Consider the following 21,110-nt stretch of genomic DNA (forward strand, 5'->3'; position numbering starts at 1 on the left):
GCTGACAGAGTGGATGTTACTGCAGCGGAGCAGCCGTCTGCATGCTCATGACGTGCTGCACAATAAACAAGTGGCTGCATGAAAAACGCTGGCTGGAGCAGAAAACACTGTTGACTTGATTGTTTCTGAGAGGTCCTGCAAAGGTAGGCAGCCATGCAGAGGGAGCGAAGGGATAGAGTGGCGTCCCCTGGAGGACGCCGCAAAGCCAAGATTTATTTCCTTGATTTATGTGGCGAAACGCTGGCAATTACAGACGGACCTAATTCAATTCCTTCCGCCAAGCCTGCTCGTGTGGAACAGTGTGTGTGTGTGTGTGTGTGTGTGTATGTGCTGTGCACCAGTTTAATTTCAAGCTTGCACCAAACAGGGCAAGAAAAACCCAACATGCATTTTTTTCCATCAAAGAATTAGTGTGATGCCTCCTCTCCACTAAAGGAACTTTCATTTTATTTTTAACAAACAACGTTTTTTAGATACACGTCATTGAAGAGGAGACAACTGCTGGCTGATGTTTTGGATATTAATGACAGAGATATAAAGAGTGATGTCCTTCTCTTCAACTACGTCTTGCCAATAATGCAAATAAGTGCATTTGCAAAAGAGGCAAACTATTTATGACTTACAGCAAGAAGAGGGGGACTAGACGGAACGAGACACTAACACAGTATCGAGATTACAGTGACATGTTGTTGATTGTGTACGCAATCACTCACCATTCACTACTCCTTACTCACTATGCAGGGAGATGGAAGGCCAAAGTGGACTTAATTTATTTTTGGGATCTGAAAATGTAATTATCCAATAGTATTGTGATTTTCCACATATGTTATTTGAATAGTTTGAAATGGACAATATGTTCCTTTTGAAAATTAAAATGCAATATAAAAAGTAACCTTGAGTTTCCATTTATGCATGAAATATTTAAAGGCGCAGTGTTTAATAACTGTCCACCTGCAGCATTTCCCCTCTAGCACTGGCTCCATACAATCGAAATCTAGTTATCAGCTACGAAAAAAAGCCAACTACCGGTACCAACTTACAGCAGGACAAAAACATCATCCACAACAGTTCAAACTCAAAACAACACTGTTGTCTTGTAATCGTCATAGTTAAACCTTCTGTGCTTTTATGACACTAACTGTGGGCTTCATGTTGATACTTTGGATAAATCAAATGATTAAATCTAAAGAAATTACAAAACGTGTAGGCCTACATTTTACACATCCAGCAGGACTAAAACATGCTCATGATTTTCAGAGTTAATGAGTGTGAGAGTCCCAACATCACCGCAAGCAATCAATACAGCGTCACAGTGGGTTCCATCTGCATTTGACGGTGGTAGTTGTATTAGTAGTAGTAATAACAGCAGTAGTATTAACATTTGTAGTCCATGGTTGAAGGCACAGCCACGTTTCTCCATCGGTCCCAGCGAAAAAAGAGACTCTGAAGAGCAGCTTGTCACTTAAAATGGAATAGAGCTGGTCCACCTTAAAGGTCAGTCCACCTTAAGTGTTCCCGAGTTGTTGCTAACTTCGGGGCTAACCTCCTTCACTTTAACTATCAGCTGGCTGACAACAAGACACGTTGGGTGCAGTCGAATAGTCAAAAAATAAGGTCCTAACTCCTATTCCTATCTCCTATTCCTTGACCTCTGGGGAAAACGTCACGGGGTTAAGGAAAGGCGATAGGAGAACTCAAAAGGACTTAGGAATAGTCGACCACGGTGCTCAGAGAATCCGACCGGACTTTCACTAGGCTACGTGATTATAACGCGGCCGCTGATGATTGACAGCTGATGATCGGCACCGGCGATTGACGTGCGTCTGCGCTGGAGAAACTACAATAATGGACTACAAAAAACGCGTCGTCCACTTCTCCACATGTTGGTTTTATAAACAGCTGGTTCACTGACCGGCTTCAGGTCCAGCAGCTCCTCCTTTCTGTTTGACCGGTTGCTTTATTTACTTTTCATTTGTGGTTTTAGTTTCGTTTTTGTCAAACATTTGTAACATGATTGAAATAAAATAAAATAAAATAAAAACATTCAATTATTATCACTGTCCACACATTTATCTCCTTTCCTATCGCATAGGAAGGTCCGTTGCATCCTATGCTAAAGGAGCTCTGAAAGGAAGCATTGGAGCTCCTTTCCTTTGCAGTTAGAGAATCCGAACGGCTCTTATCATGGCGGCCACTTGTTTACTTCCGGGTCACTTCTTCAGTTAGGAACCTTCCTAAGCAAAAAAGACTATTCGACTGCACCCAGGAACTTAGTTTGAGCCTCCTCATGGATATTGATGAGTTGTGGCATTTATTCACCCACAATGCACTGCTGCATTCACGCTGTAATGTTACTGCTGACTTCATACTCACCGTCATCGGACAATCGCTAACATTACATCAGGCTGTTAGAACATCAGTGAAACCCTGACATCTCCCCAGCTAAATGAACGGATGTGATGGATGATTTAACATTATTATCATCAGGTAATTGTTGCAGCTGGGTGGACTATTAGACTCAACATACGCAATACTAGTATGGTATCGGTGCATCCCTATCCATTAATATCAACATGATCCTCATCTGGGTGAATATAAACTGAATGTTTTGTGCCGAATGAGCAGCCAGCAGGAAGACAGAGCGCTGGGCCTCCTTTTTCCTTCATATCTGGATTTTCTGGGCGCCACTAAGAGAGATAAATGTGCTGTTGTTCTCTCCTCTGCTCCGGACAAAGCGGCCGCTTCACTACAAATAACCCAGATGTCTCGGTGCTGCTCTCTATGCTGCTGCTGCTGCTACACTGTGTAACATGAGGATGTAACCAAAGTAATGAATTCAGTCCAGCTGCTGTGTTGCTGCTGCACAGAGTGAGATGCATGACTGTGATCTGAGAGGATGATAGAAAGAGAAAGACGAGACGGCAGCCAGTTACTGGTTCTGGTTGAAAGACCTCTGACAGCCCCAGACACCAGACTGAGTGTTGGTGTGAACCTGATGGCAGCGAGTCGGAGCTGTCAAGTTCAAGTCCTGCCATCCTGAATGCTCTGAAACACTCACAGAGGCCTGCTGTGCTTTGAACTCCATTCTAGTGAAAGATTTAAAAAAAACCAGTGTGTGTACTGGGAGAGTTCTTCACACCAGCAGGAACTGAGGCAAAAGCCAACATTTACCGGAAACAATAATGGAGAATGATAAGAAATGATGCCAACTTAAATAAAACATAATATGTGGATTAGTAGAGAAGATGCTCAGTGTGATGCTGTGTATCATCACACGTAACCATGAACAATAGACACCATATTCATCAAGGAAAACCAGCCGTGGCCAAACGCTGACTCGGCGTCTGGTGCTGAGAAGTTGAGAACGTTTTAGCTTTCATGCTTCTCAAAAACGTGAAGTTAAACGCAAATGATAAACGTAAATTGAAAAAAAGCTAAACTACTTGGTTATGTTTAGGCAACAAAACTATAGATGACACGGAACATGACTGTCAAAAGGAAACAAAATCCATGATAAAAATACACACAGCTGGAAACCTAATTCACAATCCAGTTTAGTTGTATGGGAATGTAATTTTAGTGTCATTATAGGCCTACACTTTTAGGGACATTTTTGATGTTTTTAAAAAAGCATTATAGTGAATATATGTTACGATAAGTGGTCATCATTTGGTTTAATAAACATACATTGTATGATGTTCTATGTGATTTAATGATTACTGACAGCCATAATGCAGATTCCTTCATGGTGAATATTTGAATACACAGCTTGATATATTTACCCAGCAGCAGGGCCTCCTTCTCTGACGCCACCGCACCTCTCATGATGACCTCACTCCTCCTCTCTCTGTTGAGGTACGGCGAAGGACCGCGCCCATTCATCACCTAGCAAAACACATGACCGTTACACACGTGACACATGAGAGCTAATGCTAACATGCGCACAGATACGCTGTAATAAAATAATAATAATAATAATAATAAAAGTCTATTTTTTCAGGGGTTTGATGCCCAATAAAAAGGCACAAAATATCTGAGTCTCTGGCCGCAGAGCAGCAACTGAGCGGCAGCGATGCAGACAGCGCTGTGTATGTGTTTAGCTCTGTTAGCTGTTAGCGGTTAGCCAAACACACCGCCAAATCAACAAACATGGGTGAACTGATATCTCTGTGGACATACAGTCCATACAGTCCCCCCCCCCCCCCCCCCTTGAGAGTAGTGAGTGACAAGTCAGCAGGTATTTAATGGCGGTATAAAACAGACAATAAAACGTGTTCAGAGGAAGTGTAACATCAGTCAATGCAACATCCAAAGGTCCTCGAGCATGACGCCAACACTGAACACCATAAATATGATGCATTATAGGATTATTATTGCTGCAGCAGTATAAGAGAATAGCTGTGGACAGACACACACATGCACATTCACACAAACATGAGCAACGGCATGTTTCTCCTGGTGGATCCAATCATATCAGATAGAATCACATTTTACTGCATGTGCCATGTCATTTTACTGCATGGAGCTGGCAATACTGCTGTACATTCACTGCATAACATGTACTTTTACTACATGGAGCGGACATAGTGTTATATTTGTACTTTTACTTAAGGATCTGAGTACTTCTTCAGCCACTGATCCATATACACACACAAATACTGCATCCGAGCGAGCACTTATATATATATACTGTATATATATATATATATATATATACACACACACAACAAACAAAGCATCATATTAAATAAAAAGCATCATACACTCAGAATAGTATCAGTGTAACATGTTTTATGTAACCGTGTCCTTCCAACCGCAAGTCAGTTTCCAGTTCAGCGGGTTTGGGGTTGAACGTTCATCTCCCATAATGTGTGTGAGTGTGTGTGTGTGTGTGTGTGTGTGTGTGTGTGTGTGTGTGAGATGGCTGAGAACACAGAATAACCAGAATAAAAGGCCTGAACTCTCCTTCTACCTCCCAGGTCACTGCAACGCTCACAACCGCTGAGAGTGTGTCCTTCTTTAAAATTGTTTTCTGTCAGCTCTACAGTCTATTGTACTGTTTTATACAAATATGCAACACCACATTTTTCATCAACATAATAGGGAGACATTTTAAACGGATGCATCTGCCAAAATATTCATCCAGAATCAATCATAGTTACGGCCCTATTGTTTTTGTAGAGATTATTTTTCTGCTGCGTGGGCGCATTTTTGAGGAGCTTTGCATTTTGTACACGCTGCAGAACTGGTGAAAATGGCAACGTTCCGCAGTGATTGGAGAGTTCAGTGGTCTCCATAGCGCCACCAAATGGATGAAATTTTCTGGGATCATTGCTTTAATCTGTCACAATATACAGCATTTATTTGTGCATTAATTGGATGCATAGACTCTTTTCACACATGCTTGAACTAATTTCATAATTTCATGTGGTAATTGTCATTTTTGACACCCATGGTATTATAAAAAACGGTGCACTAGCATATAGAGATTGGGTTTGGTGGGATCACTGCATTCGTGCATAAGATTTGTTTTTTTCCGCCCAACAGGAAGTCGGTCATGTTGGAGCTCTATAGCGCCCCCTAATGTCTGAAAGGCCTTAGTTGGGAGGAAGTTGCCCCGACATTCACAGAATGTGAATGAACGGAAACACAGCCTACTCCTCCCTGAGTGTCCATCAGATTGGTTTCAAATTTGGTTGTAATAACCCTACAGATAATGTGATGCTAAATTGCGAAGTAATAGTCAATATCTCGCACAATTATGTCATGGCTTTCCACAGTGAGGCAAGAAATATGTTTGGCCACAACACAGTAGCTGTCACGCCGGTGTGGTAATGTCTTGTCTTGGGGTTTTGTCTTGTCATTTCCTGTTTTATTTTGAAAATAACTCCCTTCTCGTTTCAGGTCACTTGCCCTTCCTCATGTGTTCCCTGGTCTGATGTCATCCCTGATCCCTGATTGTTGTCACCTGTTGCTCGTTATCCCTCTGTGTATTTAAGTCTGCGTCTCCCCTTGTCTTGTGCCAGTTCGTCCTTTGTCACGTCAAGAGCCACAGCCTTACCAAGCCAAGTTTGTATTTTTGCATTCCTGTTTTTCCATGTGCATTATTTTTCATAGCCTGTTTTTCCTCCCTGTGGAGCGGTCTTTTGTTTGTTCATTTTTATTTTAGAAATAAAGCCTTTTTCCAGCCACTGCCCTGCATCTGAGTCCTCCCTCCTTGCCAAACCTGACAGTAGCTGTTGTAACCTGATTTCACAAAGTCCAATCTGCACCAAATTCCATATGCTGGATGAGAGTCCAGGCCTGAAGGCAGCCACACACTCACAATGTGTTATAGTCATAGCACCACCTACTGACAACAGGAAGTAAGCCTTATGCGACGACAAAGATGATTAGCTTCTTGAAATTTACATGGTGTTATCTCAACATGATATTCAGCAACATGACGTGTAATTAGTATGTGTGTGTTCTGTAGCCTAACGGTAGACGATGGATGGTGTTCTATAGCGCTACATAGTGGATACGGGAGGTAGTACAACATTTGCAAGACGTAATTTACAGCACCACACGCTTTACGCAGAAAGTACCACGTGAGCATAAGGGCCGGTGGAGCCGATCCCACCTGACATTTTGGACGAAGGCAAGCTTCACCTGGACAGGTCACCAGTTTAACAGTTAACCTTGATGGCTTCGGACTGTGTGTGTGAGAGATCCCAGAGAGAACCCACACTAACACGGGGAGAACATGCAAACTACACACAGAAGGAACCCGAACCTGGAGTGTGTTCTTGGTGTGTTCTCAAATTGCAGTTTTTACCTTCTCATGTAGCTCTCCATTGGTTGCCTCCACAGCTTCCCCATTACTGCTGAGCAGCTGAAGACACACAGAGACAGATAACAGGACATTTGGTCAGTTGCAGTGAAACCCAGAGTGAGAACAAAGATTCATGTGCAGCAGAGGAGCGTTTGTTTTCTCTGCTGTTGTTTAATAGATGACACGGTTAGAGGAGAAAACAGAGGAGTCAATAACACTGCAGAGTGTGTTTGTCTCCTACATCTGCACACTGCAGAAACACTGAGCTGATGAATGATTGAAGAGGACATCAAAAACATGCGTGATGCAATTCAATACAATACAATACACAACTCTGATGAAATGTACCTTCACTTCTCAAACATATTTACCTAATCAGTTTTTTTTTTGCTGCATATTGATGTATAGAAGTAAATGGCATAGTAGGGCCATTGTAAATTAATACAAATAAATAATTTAGGGAGGGAGGTTCCAGTCAGAGAAAACTTTTTTGAGATTCAAGTTTTGAATCTATGAGAAAAACTTAGATATTCTCTGTAGTAGTGGTACATTAATGGGGAAACATCAGATATTCTCTGGGAAAAAAAGAAAATATTCTCTAAGGTTATAATGTCATTCATTTGCAAGAAAGAATGTAGAAATTGTGTATAATCTTGGTAACGCCAGCCGTGCCTGAATTTCGTTACTCCTGTTTTTGGTTTCTAAACAAACACACCAAACTCAACCAGGCACTAGTTGAACCAACCAGTACGTCCCAAATACTGATATTCTGCCAAAATATTTCCAAATCCTCTCCGTCTCCGTCTCCAGCCTGAAGCCATCCATCATTACTGCGGTTCCACTAAATGACAGCTGCAACGACTCTACACAGCTGACAAGCAGTTATCCATCAACAAAGCTCTCATCATAGAGGCTGACAAGCTTTCCTTAGTAAAACAACCACAGCGACAGATGGACTCCTCTCACCTTAAAGCACCACATTATTAAAAACCACAGCTTTGAGCAGATCACATTTAATGGCTCTTTTTTATTCATGCATCCAGAAAAACAAACTCTCTCCCTCCTAATCAACAACCCTTATGTTGGACATGATTCCGTGTTTGGATTTCCCACAAAATATTACAAAAACATTAATAATATGTAAGCAGTTGCCAGTTTAATAGGTACGCCCAGCTATTCATGTTTAATGTTTAGTTAGTTGTTGATTCAACTGTTTGATCATTCTGGAGGATCAGAATCAGAATCAGAAAAGGTCAAATGTGTTTGCACATAAGGAAGTTGTCTTGGCGATGGGTGCATAACAATAAACACACTTTTTAAAAACATAATAAAAAATATAAATATGAAAATCTACAATAGAATATCAAAAATTAATAATATACAAACATGAGAAAATATGTAAGTTATTAAAGTGAAGTAGACAAGGATGTAGTTTGTGCTGCTGTTGAACTGTGTTACACCAACAGTAACAGCATATTCGAGTACGAGCATTGATTCTACCATTTAGTAACATTAGCATAAAAATCCTGTTTATAATCCATTAACTAACAGATACTGGACATCTGACAGAGAAGTTATTTCAGTGCAGAAACCCATCAGAGATGACTGCACTCTTATAGAAACCGGTGAAAATATACTATGAAAACATATCAGTACAATCTTGTGGTACTGTGTGAATGAAATCTACGGATTTGTGGATTTTAGATGTTCAAACTAATGTATTTCAATTAAAAACATGATTTCAGTCGGGATGATACGACGGCATATTAGGGCCACTGTAGAAAAAAAAACAGCCATTACCCTAAGGACCTTAACAAGGCGTTGTCACACGTGCTGTATTAATTACAAAAATAAATAAACAACATTCATGGGGAGTTTTTTTCATGGAATATTGCCCACCTCTCTCGGCTCCGTTTTTTTAAAAATCCTACAGTGGCCCTTATGCCGCCGCAGAATGACATTACACGACAAAACATAAGTTAGGTTTGGGAAAAACATCATGGATGGGCTTAAAATAAGGTTTAGGCAACAACTCGTTTTCAATATTGCATACTAGGTCACTAACTGTGGACGTTGCATAGTCACATGGATGTGTTTAATTTGTGTATCCACCATGAAAAAGGATCCTAATTAACTTTCGATTGGATTTGTTTCAGTGTGGAGAGAGACACGGGGGAAAGAATGGCCAATTCGTGTCCCTGTACACAAAACCAATGGATTTAAATGTTCATTATTTCACGACCTGCTGGGAGTTCAACATTCAACATACACCAGATACTGGTTATCTGACAGATGTGTCATTTCATTGCAAAAACTCATATTAGAGATAACTGCAGTGTAATTAGACAAAGCTTCGATCCAAAACTTTTTCAATAAAGGGATTAATAGGGAGCATTAATCAGCTGCACATGATTGTGAAAAGATGCTATCCACACACGTTCTTTCAAACCTTCTCTACACCGGTTTGTACTCAGCAGCGGTGCCCCTCAGTCTGTAATCAGATCCGTTACCCCCCTAAATAAAACGTGGCTTTCCCAGCCGTCCTCTTCCTCCTGCAGGAACCATTGATGGATGCATTATCTCAAACCACAATAATGATTCAGTGTAATATCATATTCAACCCTGCATGTGTTTTCACATTTAAAGAGCGTCTGAGCCGAGTGCTTCAGTGGAAACAGTCAATAGACATAGATTTAGTGAAAACTGGTATAATTTTTAAAGATCAAAAATGAAACATATCTGGATTAACCACAAGAAAAAGACGAGTAAAGATTTATGGAGAAGTAGATGGTTTTGCTGAATTTGTGAGGACGCTGTATTGACTGAATTAACATTTAGATGGTCAGCAGACACATAGATGTTTGATCAAAACCTGTCGAGATGTCCAGTTTTATTTGTTTTTTGCATTATTTATTATAATTTGCATTTGTTTAGAAGATATTTCATCAACGTTTCCAGACTCAGCAGTCATACAATCATTAAATGTCCAAATCATGAAGTTCAAGTTGTGATGAATTGCAGTAAAATCCATGAAGTGGACTTTGCTACTAAAAGGCCTTTTCAGATGTTTTTTTTTTTTTTTGGATAACATGTATTGATGGAAGTTGTTGGTTCCCTTTATTTTAAGTTTTGAATTTGAAAGTTAATCAGAAAAACACACAAAGTAATTTTTCAGTAGAAATAAAGCATTTACGTCAGACAGTAATCTACTGGGAATTATGTGTTTGTGTGCGTTTGATTGGCCGCCACAATGTTGCAGGTCCAATTGTCTGCTTGTTGATCCACAATGATGATCTCTCTACATGTGTTCAAACAACAGATGTGTGTGAGTCTGTGGAGGATTTGGAGAAACAAAAGGAAAGTTATGATATTGCTTGTTAAATAAGGAATGTGAGTCATTGATTAGAGTTTAGAGTAAAGTAATTGATTAGAGTAAAGTAACTTGCCCTCTCATCCACTAACAACACTCACCTCTCAGCAGGACACACAGGGCTGGCAGGGCTGTTGCCATAGCAGCCCTCTGGTCCTCCAGCCTCCTTCACCCCTCCATCATTATTGGAAAACACTCTTTGAAACAGGAGCAAGGCCTCAGGATTCAAACTGCAGCTGATAACGCTGCAACCTTGTATTTATTATCTCAGATGCTGCAAAGAGTTGCATCCATTAACACCAGATGTCAGCCGGCCGTTGGCCGTGACCTGCCTGATGAGGCTGTGTGAGCAGACTGACACACTAAATAAAGCTGACAAAGCCGGACGTATCAGGGATGTATTGTTGTGGAAAAAAAAGAATCTGCCCAATAAAGATCAACAACCAGGATCAGCTTTTTCTCCGATGGTTTATTTGACAAAGTATTTTCGTCTGCAGAGGAAAATAATGTTCACCCCTGCCTTCTCATGCAAAAGCCCAGAGACCGCAGGAAGGACCCTGAGTCTAGCAGGGATCTCCCTTTTAAGGAGGAGGAACCATACTGTAGATAAAAGACGGGTCATGTCCTATCTTACAAAGGCAAGATGTACAGAACACAGATGTAATGTCCTCTGAAATTATCTCATGTCATATGGCACTCATGCCCATATCACCTGACTAAGCACAAACATTTTAGTCACAGGATGAAAGTGCAAAAGAGGAGATGCAGATCAACGTCTGACCTGACAAAGATTCGTATTATAAATTACAAACATCCAAAATTCCCATAACAGTATGTATACGTTCTGCTCCAGTATGTTAGTTTGTATTTGTGCTCCAACGCATTTAGGACAGTTAAAACCAACTAGCCAACACTGAATCTGATTCAACAGTCAGCTGATGGAATTTAGTTTGTAAAAGAAGCAGAACACAATTCATTATAAAGGATTCTGGACAAAAACAAGAGATGGGCAGACTTTGGTGTGTTGGAGTTTTAAATCATACAGTAGTTCACAGGTATTTTAAAAGCAACCATGATGTTTATCCCAAACTAACTATGTGGTTTTGTTGTCTGAAGTGACTGTGGAAGTCCTTATAGTCTGGGTGGTAGACGAGTCAGAAAACACAGGACTTTCACCAGGAGACTGCTGTTAGTGTCCCATTAGAACCAAGAGATTTGGTTGCCCAAGATAAAATGTGTGAACTGAAACGTGTGCAGAGTTGAAGGAAGAGGCTAATGTACATCATCTGGTTATTTGTCAGGTTGATTTAAATGCTGCGGACCCCAATCAGTGTGCTCACCTTGTCCTTCAGACGGAGTCTGTCCCCCTCCAGGTAGCGATGCTCCTCTCTGGCCTGCTCCAGTTCAGCCTCTTTACTCGTCAGCTTCTCCTGCAGACTCAACAGTTGCTGGAAGACAAACACAAAAACACAATTCACATCGTCACGTAGTTGTCTTAATCACGCTTCAGTTATATCAGGTTCAGTGAGCGACTGTGTTTGTGTGAGGTGTCTTGCTCTATCAGTGCTGTCCTTTCTGATCGAGACGGACAGGAAGTCGAGTCACATCAGGGTAACTAGCAAAGCTCTCTTTGCTGCTTTATGAAATCAGTGGAGCGAAGGATTGTGGGAGAGCTCTGAGTCAGCAAGGAGAAACGATGCTTTGTCTCTATGTTGGTTTCTTTGCTCCAGGAAAGTAAAGTCAACTCAGCTCGCTACTCCTTTTCTCCTGGGGATGTGAACGAGTCTCTACTCTGACGTATTACAGTAGAGGAGTGTACCTGCTGCATGTTGGTATTATATTAGAGGAGTGTACCTGCTGCATGCTGGTATTAGAGGAGTGTACCTGCTGCATGTTGGTATTATATTAGAGGAGTGTACCTGCTGCATGCTGGTATTATATTAGAGGAGTGTACCTGCATGTTGGTATTATATTAGAGGAGTGTACCTGCTGCATGTTGGTATTATATTAGAGGAGTGTACCTGCTGCATGCTGGTATTATATTAGAGGAGTGTACCTGCATGCTGGTATTATATTAGAGGAGTGTACCTGCTGCATGTTGGTATTACATTAGAGGAGTTAACCTGCATGTTGGTATTACATTAGAGGAGTGTACCTGCAGCATGCTGGTATTACATTAGAGGAGTGTACCTGCTGCATGCTGGTATTATATTAGAGGAGTGTACCTGCATGTTGGTATTATATTAGAGGAGTGTACCTGCATGTTGCTATTACATTAGAGGAGTGTACCTGCATGTTGGTATTACATTAGAGGAGTGTACCTGCATGCTGGTATTACATTAGAGGAGTGTACCTGCATGTTGGTATTACATTAGAGGAGTGTACCTGCATGCTGGTATTATATTAGAGGAGTGTACCTGCATGCTGGTATTATATTAGAGGAGTGTACCTGCATGCTGGTATTATATTAGAGGAGTGTACCTGCTGCATGCTGGTATTACATTAGAGGAGTGTACCTGCATGTTGGTATTATATTAGAGGAGTGTACCTGCATGCTGGTATTACATTAGAGGAGTGTACCTGCATGTTGGTATTATATTAGAGGAGTGTACCTGCATGCTGGTATTACATTAGAGGAGTGTACCTGCTGCATGCTGGTATTATATTAGAGGAGTGTACCTGCATGTTGGTATTATATTAGAGGAGTGTACCTGCATGTTGGTATTATATTAGAGGAGTGTACCTGCATGCTGGTATTAGAGGAGTGTACCTGCTGCATGTTGGTATTATATTAGAGGAGTGTACCTGCTGCATGCTGGTATTATATTAGAGGAGTGTACCTGCATGCTGGTATTATATTAGAGGAGTGTACCTGCTGCATGTTGGTATTATATTAGAGGAGTGTACCTGCATGCTGGTATTATATTAGAGGAGTGTACCTGCTGCATGTTGGTATTACATTAGAGGAGTTAACCTGCATGTTGGTATTACATTAGAGGAGTGTACCTGCTGCATGCTGGTATTACATTAGAGGAGTGTACCTGCATGTTGGTATTATATTAGAGGAGTGTACCTGCATGTTGGTATTATATTAGAGGAGTGTACCTGCATGTTGGTATTATATTAGAGGAGTGTACCTGCTGCATGCTGGTATTACATTAGAGGAGTGTACCTGCATGTTGGTATTATATTAGAGGAGTGTACCTGCATGTTGGTATTATATTAGAGGAGTGTACCTGCATGCTGGTATTATATTAGAGGAGTGTACCTGCATGTTGGTATTATATTAGAGGAGTGTACCTGCTGCATGTTGGTATTACATTAGAGGAGTGTACCTGCTGCATGCTGGTATTATATTAGAGGAGTGTACCTGCATGTTGGTATTATATTAGAGGAGTGTACCTGCATGTTGGTATTACATTAGAGGAGTGTACCTGCTGCATGCTGGTATTATATTAGAGGAGTGTACCTGCTGCATGTTGGTATTACATTAGAGGAGTGTACCTGCATGCTGGTATTATATTAGAGGAGTGTACCTGCTGCATGCTAGTATTACATTAGAGGAGTGTACCTGCTGCATGCTGGTATTACATTAGAGGAGTGTACCTGCTGCATGCTGGTATTATATTAGAGGAGTGTACCTGCATGTTGGTATTATATTAGAGGAGTGTACCTGCTGCATGCTGGTATTACATTAGAGGAGTGTACCTGCATGCTGGTATTATATTAGAGGAGTGTACCTGCTGCATGCTGGTATTACATTAGAGGAGTGTACCTGCTGCATGCTGGTATTACATTAGAGGAGTGTACCTGCTGCATGCTGGTATTATATTAGAGGAGTGTACCTGCTGCATGCTGGTATTACATTAGAGGAGTGTACCTGCTGCATGCTGGTATTATATTAGAGGAGTGTACCTGCATGTTGGTATTATATTAGAGGAGTGTACCTGCTGCATGCTGGTATTACATTAGAGGAGTGTACCTGCTGCATGCTGGTATTACATTAGAGGAATGTACCTGCTGCATGCTGGTATTATATTAGAGGAGTGTACCTGCATGTTGGTATTATATTAGAGGAGTGTACCTGCTGCATGTTGGTATTATATTAGAGGAGTGTAACTGCTGCATGCTGGTATTACATTAGAGGAGTGTACCTGCTGCATGCTGGTATTACATTAGAGGAGTGTACCTGCTGCATGCTGGTATTACATTAGAGGAGTGTACCTGCATGTTGGTATTATATTAGAGGAGTGTAACTGCTGCATGCTGGTATTATATTAGAGGAGTGTACCTGCATGTTGGTATTATATTAGAGGAGTGTACCTGCATGTTGGTATTATATTAGAGGAGTGTACCTGCATGTTGGTATTATATTAGAGGAGTGTACCTGCATGCTGGTATTACATTAGAGGCGTGTACCTGCTGCATGCTGGTATTATATTAGAGGAGTGTACCTGCTGCATGTTGGTATTACATTAGAGGAGTGTACCTGCTGCATGCTGGTATTATATTAGAGGAGTGTACCTGCATGTTGGTATTATATTAGAGGAGTGTACCTGCTGCATGCTGGTATTATATTAGAGGAGTGTACCTGCATGTTGGTATTATATTAGAGGAGTGTACCTGCTGCATGCTGGTATTACATTAGAGGCGTGTACCTGCTGCATGCTGGTATTATATTAGAGGAGTGTACCTGCATGTTGGTATTATATTAGAGGAGTGTACCTGCATGTTGGTATTATATTAGAGGAGTGTACCTGCTGCATGCTGGTATTATATTAGAGGAGTGTACCTGCTGCATGCTGTGCATGTTCTGCTGCAGCAGCTGGATCTGAGCCTCAGCACTGTTCATGTGTGTTTGGGAGTGGTCATCGTCCAGTCGGCTGACTTTACTCTGCTCCATCCTCAGCAGCTCCACTTCGTTCCTGTAGGCATCCAGCTGCCAACGCAGGGAGTCATTCTCCTCCTTCAGAGATGCCTGAGTCTGATCACACACTCCTGCAGGAGAAGAAGAAGAGTCGGGGTTTTATAGTGTGACTTCATATTATTATCATGACGACCATAAGGAAACCATCGTCCATCTCCCATTAGCTGTCTGTCCAACACAAGGCACGAGGAAGAGATGCAAAAAGGATAGAAGAATAACAGGATCAGAAATAGTGTACAAGAGCCATTCTGGGTAAAAAAATTAAATAATTACAACCCTGGGGAGGGGATAATAGTCTTCAAGATTTACAAGAATGCATTCAAGTGTTTTTTAAGAATATAAAGTCATTCTTTTGTGATAAAAAACCCCAGAGATGAAAGTTTCACATTTATAATAACAACTTGAATATTCTCTGATATTATCGTCACAAATGTCCAAGAAAACAAACTTAAAAATGTTTTGTTGTTGTCAAGGAACCAAATCACACGGATGGCCTCTGAGTGAGACGAAGGTCCTGAAAGATACATAGACACATTTCCATCCATGTTCATTCAAGTTCTTTTATGAACATAATGCTGACATCTGTTAGACCTGTTGTACCTTTTACGTTGTCAATTTTTTACAAGATAAATTCTTAAAATTGCCATTTCTGATGTCATGAAAGATACATAGAAATGTGTTTGCTCTCATTAACTCAATGTAACAGTGCCGTTTGTGTTTTTCACTGACAAATGTGTTATCATATAAAGAGGGATTCTTCCTCTGATGCTTTCTGTTCCTGATATTTTGTCCCTGTTATGGGATTTTTGTCTTCATGTGAATGGAGTGTCTGAGGGTGGAGAAGGCCGTATGATGTACAGGCTGTGATAGAAATAAATCGAAAGTTACGAATGTAACTACGGTTCTATGAATCCTGGATGACCGCCAGAGGCGGTGCTTAAAGCACTGGATATCTCCACCTCGCGCATGCGCATTTCGAGTACCAATAACAACATAGTCACCTGTGACCCCCACGTGACACCGGGAGGGCTATATCTTCCGGTGTCGTAAGAGGATCTGTTCCCAGAATCTTCTCGCGAAAACACACGGATTCTGAGTGACAAGATGCTCTGGCGGTCATCCAGGATTCATAGAACCGTAGTTACATTCGTAACTTTCGTTCTATTTCATCCTTACTGACCGCCAGAGGCGGTGCTTAAAGCACTGGATGACCCATACCAACAAGGTCACAAAGAATCCAACACCCACCTCATTCATTGGGGGCAGCAGCGCTTGGACACAGGACCACACCCATCGGATGGGGAGCAGCGACGTTGACCCGATAAAAACGTGCAAATGTGCCAGGTGACGTCCATGATGCCGCAGCACAGATCGCCTCCAGGGGCACCCCTCTTAGTGCCGCCCATGACGTTGAAACCCTCCTGGTGGAGTGACACCTTACCCCGGATGGTGGGGGACGGCCACTGGCCCCATAGGCATGCGTGATCGCATCCACAACCCAGTGGGACAGCCGCTGCTTGGAAAGCGCACGGCCTCTGTTAGGGCCACTATGACACACGAACAGCTGTTCCGACTGCCGCATGCCGGCAGTGGCATCAATGTAAGCCTCAAGAGCCCGTACCGGGCACAGCAGCTCCGACTGACCATCCTCAGACAGGGAGTCAAAGCGTGCGAGCTGGATAGGCTGGTTAAGATGGGCACGTGAAAGCACCTTTGGTAGGAACGCCACATTCGGCCACAGGACCACCCCTGAGCCATCAGGGTTCCACCGCAGGCAGGTATCAGCCACGGAGAGGGCATGCAACTCCCCGACCCGCTTCGCAGAGGTAATGGCAAGCAGAAAAGCTGTCTTCATAGAAAGCCATTTCAACCCTACCTGGGTCAAAGGCTCAAAGGGAGGAGCGGACACGGCCTCCAGCACCAGGGGCAGGTCCCATGCTGGAGCCCTCAGGGTCCTAGGGGGGCGCAGCCTCAGAGCCCCTCTAAGGAAGAGGGACACCAACCTGTGGCACCCCACTGTGGCTCCGTCGACCATCTCGTGTCGGGAAGAAATAGCAGCCACATAGACTCTCAAGGTGGAAGGAGCGCGACCACCATCCAGCAGAGACTGCAGAAACTCCAGAACAGTGGCCACAGAGCAACGTGCTGGATCTACTGCCTTATCCACACACCAGTTAGAGAACAGCCTCCATCTGTTCTCATATTGAACCCGGGTAGATGGTGCCCTGGCGTTCAGAATAGTATGCCTGACGTCCGCAGGGCAAGCCCTCAGCAGTGGGTCGGGCCCTGTAGCGGACAGGCCCAGAGCTGGAGGCGACCGGGGTCCGGATGCCAAATCAGACCCCCCAGCTGTGAAAGGAGGTCCGTCCTGTAGGGGAGGCGCCACGGAGAGCTGCAGCAGAGCCTGCGCAGCAATGGAAACCACAGTCTCCCTGGCCAAAAGGGGGCCACCAGAAGGAGCCTGTGGCCCTGCAGAAGTACCCGCTGGAGTGTTGGAAGAATCAGGGGCAGCGGTGGGAAGGCGTACAGAGGACACTGCGGCCAGTCGTGAGCCAGAGCGTCCTGGCCAAGGGGGCTGGTCACCTCCGTCCAGGAGAACCAGAGGGGGCAATGTGTTGACTCCGCCGAAGCGAAGAGGTCCACTTCCGCCCTGCCGAAAAGACCCCACAACATCTCCACCACTTCCGGATGAAGCCGCCACTCCCCTGGTGGGGGCTTCCGCCGCGACAGAAAATCTGCGGCCAGATTCCGTTCCCCTGGTATAAAAGCTGCCCGCAGGCTGGCCAGACGGGGATACGCCCAAGTCAACAGGCTCCGAGCTACCTGGAGAAGCTGTGCAGACCGGGTGCCCCCTTGGTGGTTGATCTGGGCAACAGTGGACATGTTGTCCGAACGAACCAGCACATGCTTGCCCAACAGGTGAGGCAGAAAGTGAACAAGCGCCAGATGCACAGCACGGAGCTCTAGCGCATTGATATGCGTGTGGTGCTGGGCCGGCCACTGCCCCTGGGCAGTCCTGCCCTGCCACACCGCGCCCCACCCCGAGAGGCAAGCGTCGGTCGTGACCATCTCCCGGCGGGATGGGATGGCGCCCAGGGGTACACCCACAGACAGAAATGACCTCTGTCTCCATGGGGACAGAGAAATGAGGCACCGCCGAGACACCCTGACCTTCCGGTAGCCGTGCCACTTGGGGTCCAAGTGGAGGCTGTTCAGCCACATCTGTAGTGGGCGCAGAGACAGCAAGCCCAACGGCACCACAGCTGAAGCAGCTGTCAGTTTGCCCAGGAGCTGGAGGAACCGAAGGAATGGCACCATCCTGCCACCCCTGAAGAGGGGAAGGCGGAGGAGGATGTCGTCTACACGCCGAGGCGACAGATACGCCCTCATAGTGACTGAGTCCAGGACCATCCCCAGGTATACTACCCGTTGGGATGGGTCCAGGACACTCTTGGGAAAGTTTACTGTCAGGCCCAGCCGGGCCACGTGCTGAAGCAGCCGAGCCGTATCCTGGGCCACCAGACACTGGGATGGTGCACAGACCAACCAGTCGTCCAAATATGGCAGAACCTTCATGCCCTGCTTCTGCAGGGGTGCCAGAGCTGCCGAGACAACCCTGGTGAACACCCGCGGGGAGAGGGAGAGGCCAAAGGGAAGAACCCTGAACTGAAAATGCCGGCCGCGAAAAGCAAATCTCAGGAAGCATCGATGGTGCGACGCAATTGGGACATGGAAGTACGCATCCTTCAGATCTACAGTGGTGAACCACTCCCCCCTGGTCACCACACGAAGCGTGTCTGACGTGGTCAGCATGTGAAATGGGAGCACCTTCAGGAACCTGTTGAGTCCCCTCAGGTCGAGAATGGGGCGAAATCCGCCACCTTTCTTTGCCACCAGAAAGTACCTGGAGTAGAACCCCCTGGGGTGTAGCAGAGGGTCCACTGGCTCGATCGCACCCTTGGCCAGGAGGGCGGACAACTCCTGGCTTAGAGCTAAGGCCTTCACCGGGTCGCTGACAACCGTCGTTTTGACCCGGCTGAAGGCTAGGGGCCGGCGTCGGAACTGCAATTCGTACCCCTGGGTTAGGGTGGAAACCACCCAGGGGTCTGAAGTACAGGCAGCCCAGTAACTGAGCTGCTGTTGGGAAAAACATCCGACGACTGGCCCCGTGGCCCTAGCGCCTGCCCCCCCCGCCTCTCGAGGCTCTGGGGGGGCGACGGTCGGGCTGCGGGGCACGAGGCTGCCGGGAAGGTAGGCGCCCGGGGGGCCGAAAATCATCCACAGGCTGCTGAGCAGGCCGCTGAGACCTCCGCAGGCCACCAGGGTAACCAGGTGGCTGAGAGCGCTGCCGGGGGACAGCCGAGGGGCCCCTGGGCCTGCTAGGAGCGGACACACTCCTGCGTAGACCGGATAGCCGCTGCCTGGTCTGAGTAGCCTGGGCAGCTCTCTCCAGCGCCTCCAGGGCAGCAGAACCAAAGAGCTCCCCAGGTTCTACCGGCACAGCCCGAAGAACCTTCCTACACGACTCCGACAGGGGCGACTGAGCGAGCCAAACCTGGCGGCGAGTCTGGACAATGGTGGACATTGTGCGCCCCAACTCCCTCGACATGAGGGCAAATGCCTGTAACGAGGCATCGCTCAGACTCTGCAGCGACGGATCAATCTGCGCCTGCTGCAGAGAGGTAGAAAGGCCCAGCAGTAGGTGGGAAAGGGAATTGCCAATCCGACCCATGCGTGCCGCAGCATCATAGGCCTTTGTGAGAAGGTCGTCCGTGACCCTGCACTGAGGCCGGGGACACCTGGCATCCGGCCTCAAAGCCTCATCAGGAGCCAAAATGAGGGCCGCGATGGCAGGCTCAACTGGCGGCATGCGGCCTAGCCCAACCTGTGCCGCATCATGCATGGCAGCCAAGGTCCGGGCGTCTGAGGACGGATGGGAAAGGGCCCTGGTGTCCCTCCAACACGCATGAAGCTACTTCAAGTACTCCTCTGAAGGAGGAACAGTGAGTGCGGTCGGGGCAGGGCTGCGCCTGAAAAAGGCGCTAGCCTGAGCCGCATCTGTCTGGGGCACATCCAGCTGTAGGCGAGCAAGAGCCATGCGCATGATGGCCCCGATAGAGGTGTCTGCTGCCCCCTGCAGAGAGCTCCGAGCAGAGGAGCAGGAGGCCTCCCCCAAAGTGTGGGAGGTGTCGTCCTCCGTAACGGCCTCCCGGAACAGGCTAGACGAAGCCGCCAGCGACAGGGCATCGTCCAGCATAGGCGCATCCTCCGAGGGGGGGTCAGGCTGTAGCCCAGCCGGCCTCCGACCAGCCCCAGGCTGAAGGGCCAGGAGGAGCGCCTTCATCTGCTCCATGTCGGCCGTCAAACCGTCCACCTTGGAGGACAGCCCGCCCCTCCCCTTTTTCTTGGGGGGGGCACCCATGGCCGCAGCTCCCTCATGTCGAGGCCGACAACGGCGGGACTGATGTGGAGGGAGACTCGTCAAAGCGGAGGGATCGTCAGCTGTCGCCCGACGCTCCAACTCTGCCAGCCTAGCCACCCTGAGCACCCAAGGCAGGAGGCCACAGTTCATACAGGCACTGTCAGTGAGGCCCTCTCTCAAATGTTCGAGGCCGAGGCAAGGAGGGCAGCGGTCATGACCGTCCTCAGACTCAAGAGGAGCCGCACAGGCGACACATGGATGGGCCATCACCTCCTTCCTATAGCCAATAATAGTGTTACTGGGAGCGTGCGTCACCAGCAAATAACCAGACACTAATTAGCTATGAGCGTAAGCGCTACTGCTAAACAAAGTCAAATAATAGCGTTACCGGGAGCGGGAGCGAGAACACTGCCTTCACCAGTAAGCAACCAACCAAGGACAATTAGCTGTGAGCGTAAGCGCTGCTGCTAAACAAAAGTCAAATAATAGCGTTACCGGGAGCGGGAGCGAGAACACTGCCTTCACCAGTAAGCAACAAACCAAGGACAATTAGCTGTGAGCGTAAGCGCTGCTGCTA

At 45.7% G+C, this 21,110-nt stretch overlaps 3 protein-coding genes across 5 annotated transcripts in view; all 3 read right to left on the reverse strand.

The window, feature by feature from the left end:
* The window catches only part of lmln (leishmanolysin-like (metallopeptidase M8 family)), a 429,410-nt gene that overhangs the window by 310,354 nt on the left and 97,946 nt on the right, over window positions 1–21,110 (reverse strand). The window lies entirely within an intron of this gene.
* The window catches only part of tgfbr2l (transforming growth factor beta receptor-like), a 297,577-nt gene that overhangs the window by 154,832 nt on the left and 121,635 nt on the right, over window positions 1–21,110 (reverse strand). The gene's annotated exons all lie outside the window — the stretch shown is intronic.
* The window catches only part of enox1 (ecto-NOX disulfide-thiol exchanger 1), a 456,513-nt gene that overhangs the window by 2,030 nt on the left and 433,373 nt on the right, over window positions 1–21,110 (reverse strand). For all 3 annotated transcript variants that reach the window (XM_084022807.1, XM_084022806.1, XM_084022808.1), the window contains 4 exons: window positions 14,977–15,182; window positions 11,525–11,632; window positions 6,818–6,874; window positions 3,783–3,885 (listed from right to left, as the gene is read on the reverse strand). In XM_084022807.1, coding sequence (XP_083878933.1) covers window positions 3,783–3,885; window positions 6,818–6,874; window positions 11,525–11,632; window positions 14,977–15,182 — 474 coding nt within the window. The remainder of the gene's footprint in view (window positions 1–3,782; window positions 3,886–6,817; window positions 6,875–11,524; window positions 11,633–14,976; window positions 15,183–21,110) is intronic.

The sequence above is a fragment of the Eutrigla gurnardus genome (genome assembly GCF_963514095.1).
Source record: "Eutrigla gurnardus genome assembly, chromosome: 12".
NCBI classification, from domain to species: Eukaryota; Metazoa; Chordata; class Actinopteri; order Perciformes; family Triglidae; genus Eutrigla; species Eutrigla gurnardus.